We start from the raw sequence: 4,395 nt of genomic DNA on the forward strand, positions 1-4,395 counted from the left end.
TTTCATTATTTTGCATTGACCAAAAGTGGGGTATGAACCTGACGTGGAAGGTAAAAGTGAAAAGAACAAGCTCTTGCCAGGGGAGAGCCCTACTGTACAGCTGCCAATATTTTTTCCCCTTGTCAGGGATTGTGTGAATACCAATCAATGAACCACATAATTTCTTATTACGACGTCTCTGAAATTAAGACTGGACCATCTAGAGTCTAGACACTGGGCCCCTGGAGACTACACAGGATAACTGCAGGAATCTCTTCGACACTTGAATATTATCCAAATGAGAAAAAAAAAAGGAGTTTTTTGATGCGGTCATTCGTATACAAATCCGTGATCCACCGACAGCAAGCATCAAAGCGTCAGCAAACGTGATTCCCAAACCCTCTTTGGTTTGCACACTTCATTCGCTTATTTTTATGCATAACATATCATCATCCATGCCGACATGCATACATGCACATACATACATGTTACTAATACATATATGAGAGAGAGAGTACCTGATCTGCTACCTAGCTAGTTAGCTTGCTTTGGTGCGGAAATTCCCTGCAAGATCGTCACCCTTGTCTCTTTTTATAGTTTAGTTTAGGTGAATTCTGTGTAGGTTATTTAGGTATGTTGGAAGAAGGGAGAAAATCGAAATTCGGTGCAGATCTTTCTTCCTTCTCGTTTAGTACCTTACCCTAATTCATCAATCTTTTTCTCATCATCATCTCTAGTAGTACGCTCCGAAGCTGGAGCTAGGAGTGGAGTTGGGGATGATGCTAGAAAAGGGATGTGAAAGCTGTAGCGACGATTTGGAGGCAAAACCTTCTGAAAAGAACGAGGATGAAGAGGGAGACGATGAGAGTACGCCTAGAACCAGTGTGAGCTCAAGCAACAGTAGTGTCGAGGAGAGTGAAATGAAGGCGAGCTCCGGTGGAGGTAAGGTACGGCAGTACATAAGGTCCAAGATGCCGAGGCTGCGTTGGACGCCGGAGCTTCACCTTTGTTTTGTTCAAGCTGTGGAAAGACTTGGAGGTCAAGAAAGTGAGTGCTCATATATCTTCACTGTTGGATGATCTCCAATCTCCATCATAATCTTAATGACCTTCCTGCTCATCCTTAATTTGGTGCAGAAGCAACACCTAAGCTAGTTCTTCAACTGATGAACATAAAAGGACTAAGTATTGCTCATGTCAAGAGCCATTTACAGGTAATTTGGTTGGTAGCAGTCTCAATTCTAATTTCATCAACTCAACAATTGCACAACTTTTTTCATCTTTACTTTTGTCGGATTTGTTGAATTGTGCCAACAGATGTATAGGAGTAAGAAGGTCGATGACCAGGGCCAAGGTACAAAGATTCATCTAAAACCTTTTCGGCTTTTCCTTTACAAAACTAAACTAGGGTTCTTTTTTGTTTTTTTTATGGCTTGCCTCCCTAGGCATCTCTCTCTAATGTTGTGCCGGTGTAAACTTTCTACGAAAGTGATAACAGACAAAGGATTCTTTTTGCAAACTTGGGATCACCGTATTTACAACCCTTGTCAAGTTCCCATGCTGCACAGTCTTCTGGATCAAAGAATTCGTTCCAACATCATCAGGTACTGAAGAAGTTGGATACTTTCTGCAAATGCGCTATTCATAATTATTTATCGAGCATAACATCTTACTAGATCCCTCCTCTCTCTCTCTCTCTCTCTCTCTCTCTTTAATACACATCAGATATACCGATCTTCTGAGGAGCAGACATGGGAACTGGATTCCTATCCCCTGCGTGGACGGTGATGCAACTTCCAGAGGCAGACATGGATTTAATGGTACAACAACTGAGAGGGTTTTTGGTTGCAATGGAGACAACACGTCTAACAGGGATTTCTATATGGATGACATGACTTTCACTGAACAAACTGGGAGGAGAACACATGAATACCCTAACGAGTACCAATTGCTCTATGATCGTGAACCCTACAAAACCCAAGCTAATATTCCAAGCTATGTGACCCAATTGCAAGAAACGGGAATAGCGAGGTTGAGCTGTTTGGACAAAACGAGCTTATTCTTACATTCAAACTGGAAGACGAGTAGTGAAGAAGAGAGAAGCGCAGTGAAAAGGAAGGCAGCCGATTCTGACCTTGATTTGGATCTCTCACTGGAACTGACACCAAGACAGCGAACAAAGTTGGGAAAGGATTGGGAAGAGGAAGAAACAGACGACAATATAAGTCTGTCGTTGCTCTCTCCAACTACAATGACGGAAAAACTTTCTACAGATGAAGACACGGCTTCCAAGGTTTTCTGGATGAAGGGGTGTTATGATAGTAGTAAGGTATCAAGAAAGGCAAGTACCCTGGATCTGACTTTATGAATAAAATGCATTCTAGTGAGATCCTGAAGGTACTTGTCCATCAAGAGGATTTTTAATATATGTGTATACCACTGTCTTATAACATCCAGAGACAGAGGTAATAGCTAACACTTGTTTACTGCTGCAGTTTTCTTTCTCTGTGCCTTAATTTTATTTTTAAACCTCACTCCACAAGGAACACCTTAGTCCCTAGGTGATATTCTCATCTAGTTTCTGGGTTGGATTGTCTCGGGTTGCCCAGAGAATGGAATATTGAATCTACCACTCTTATGTTTTTCATAGCAAGAGTTATTAACCAGTAACGAACATAAACATGCTTTAGCTTTTTAGGTATCTCAATAGCGATACAAAAAGTTCACATTAATTAGACGTTCAGGATAGTATGCATTGCCACTCTAAAAATTAAGTGTTTATGTCAGTCTAGGTTAGGAATATTCTAGACTTAAATAGAGATTTGAAGGGCTTACATTAGGTGTTCATGGTAGAAGCTTTTAAATTAAAACAGCTAGCTAGCGCATATAAAAGGGAGTTCTTTTCGTCAAATAGCAACTTTTGAGTTGAAATGTCTATAGACAAATGAAATTCCACCGTAAAAGGGGAGTAAAACCAAAGAACTATTGAATGCCCCAATAACATATCCAAGAGTTCATTCCCTGTACTCAGTACGGGGTCATTTCATGTTTTAGGGTGAAGTGTGTCATCCACAATCTTACTTGAAAATTAATAAACAATAATGTATGTATTTGGTTCCGTTTATTTTATTGAACATTTGTATTTTATTTGCTGATAAAACCGAAAAATATAATAATTGCAATTGTTTATGATACTATTCCAGCGTAATAGTGAATAAATATTTTGCCCTTTGTGAAAGCTTCAAAAAATAATTTTTATAAACGATTGGCATGCACATAAACCAAAGTTTACTTTTTACACTTTTAAGAGAGAGAAAATGATGAGACAGTGCCTATGTGGCACCATCAATAAGCATTTACTAAATAAACATAAACAAAGCCAAATACCCTCAATATATTTGAGAGTAGAATATGACCCACCATACTCTACATTTTTTTTTTTTGAATAAAAATTAGGGGTTTTTACGTTCAGTCCACCTCTAGGTGGAGCTAGGGGTGGACTGTATTTTAAATTACCCCTTCTTTCCCAGTGAAGGCTAGGCACGTATTTTGAAGTAATAGTCCTCCTAATTTATTTGAAGGTAATTCGGTCAAATAAATACTTCAATATTATTATTATTATCCATTGATAAACTAGGAATTTTAAAATGTTTAAATGTGATTTTGATTGCATTTGGCATTCCTAATTTTAAGGACTTTCTCTTTTTTATAGTTAAAACCTCAGAACATTTTAACTGCAAAAAAAAGATAAATTAATCTTTTAAAATAAGGAATGGCATGCAGCCTAAAAGCATGACATTATCAATTTCGGTGAGACTGTTAATGTCACATTAATGAAAGGAGTCTATTTGTATAATTTCTCCAAAAAGTTAGAGGGAGAAATTGTGAAGAAGAAATGAGGTTGCATTTTAATTTGGGTTAAATTTATTTAAACCTTTTTTTTTTTTTTTTGAATGAGGAAGGTTGATCACATGTTTGAAGGAGGAATATCCTCTTATCTGAGAACTCTGCTTTAATATATTTGTAGTAGATGGGGTTATTAATTCCTCCTATTACTTAGTAGGCACACTTTAGTTGATCCTTTAAAGATATTCATTCAAATTATATGCTATGACATAAATTTTTCTTTTTTTATGTGTAAACTGGTAGGCGGTTTATAATCAGAATGATTATCATATTTTCATGTTTTTCTTTTCATTTTTACGAGTAAATGTAGCTGCAACATTAATGAAACCTGACACAGCTTAGCTCAGCCCATACGAACACTCTAATAATAGGTTTATCGATGCACTTGATAAAATTATAAGAGGGATATAAGAACATATATAGTACAATGTGATTTGGGTCCACAAAGGTGAGTCCAGATTTCCTATTAATTTTTCCTACTCACTTTCTATTTATCATGAATTGCAGCCAC

At 37.3% G+C, this 4,395-nt stretch overlaps 1 protein-coding gene across 3 annotated transcripts; it reads left to right on the top strand.

Moving 5' to 3' along the window:
- The first annotated feature begins 511 nt into the window (after nucleotides 1-511).
- Nucleotides 512-2,515, top strand: LOC148870433 (uncharacterized). Of its 3 annotated transcripts, none has more exons than XM_088972205.1 (5): nucleotides 512-1,026; nucleotides 1,116-1,192; nucleotides 1,296-1,332; nucleotides 1,477-1,582; nucleotides 1,704-2,515. In XM_088972205.1, the coding sequence occupies exons 1-5, from the start codon at nucleotides 756-758 to the stop codon at nucleotides 2,344-2,346; spliced, it is 1,134 nt and encodes a 377-aa protein (XP_088828331.1). In that variant the 5' UTR covers nucleotides 512-755; the 3' UTR covers nucleotides 2,347-2,515. The 3 variants fall into 3 exon arrangements, with proteins under 3 accessions (XP_088828331.1, XP_088828330.1, XP_088828329.1); XM_088972204.1 differs by having other exon boundaries at nucleotides 518-1,026; nucleotides 1,468-1,582; XM_088972203.1 differs by having other exon boundaries at nucleotides 605-1,026; nucleotides 1,296-1,582.
- Nucleotides 2,516-4,395: the final 1,880 nt, after the last annotated feature.

This window comes from Nelumbo lutea, chromosome 2 (assembly GCF_056320005.1).
Source record: "Nelumbo lutea isolate HS-2025 chromosome 2, American lotus-T2T, whole genome shotgun sequence".
Classification (NCBI taxonomy): domain Eukaryota; kingdom Viridiplantae; phylum Streptophyta; class Magnoliopsida; order Proteales; family Nelumbonaceae; genus Nelumbo; species Nelumbo lutea.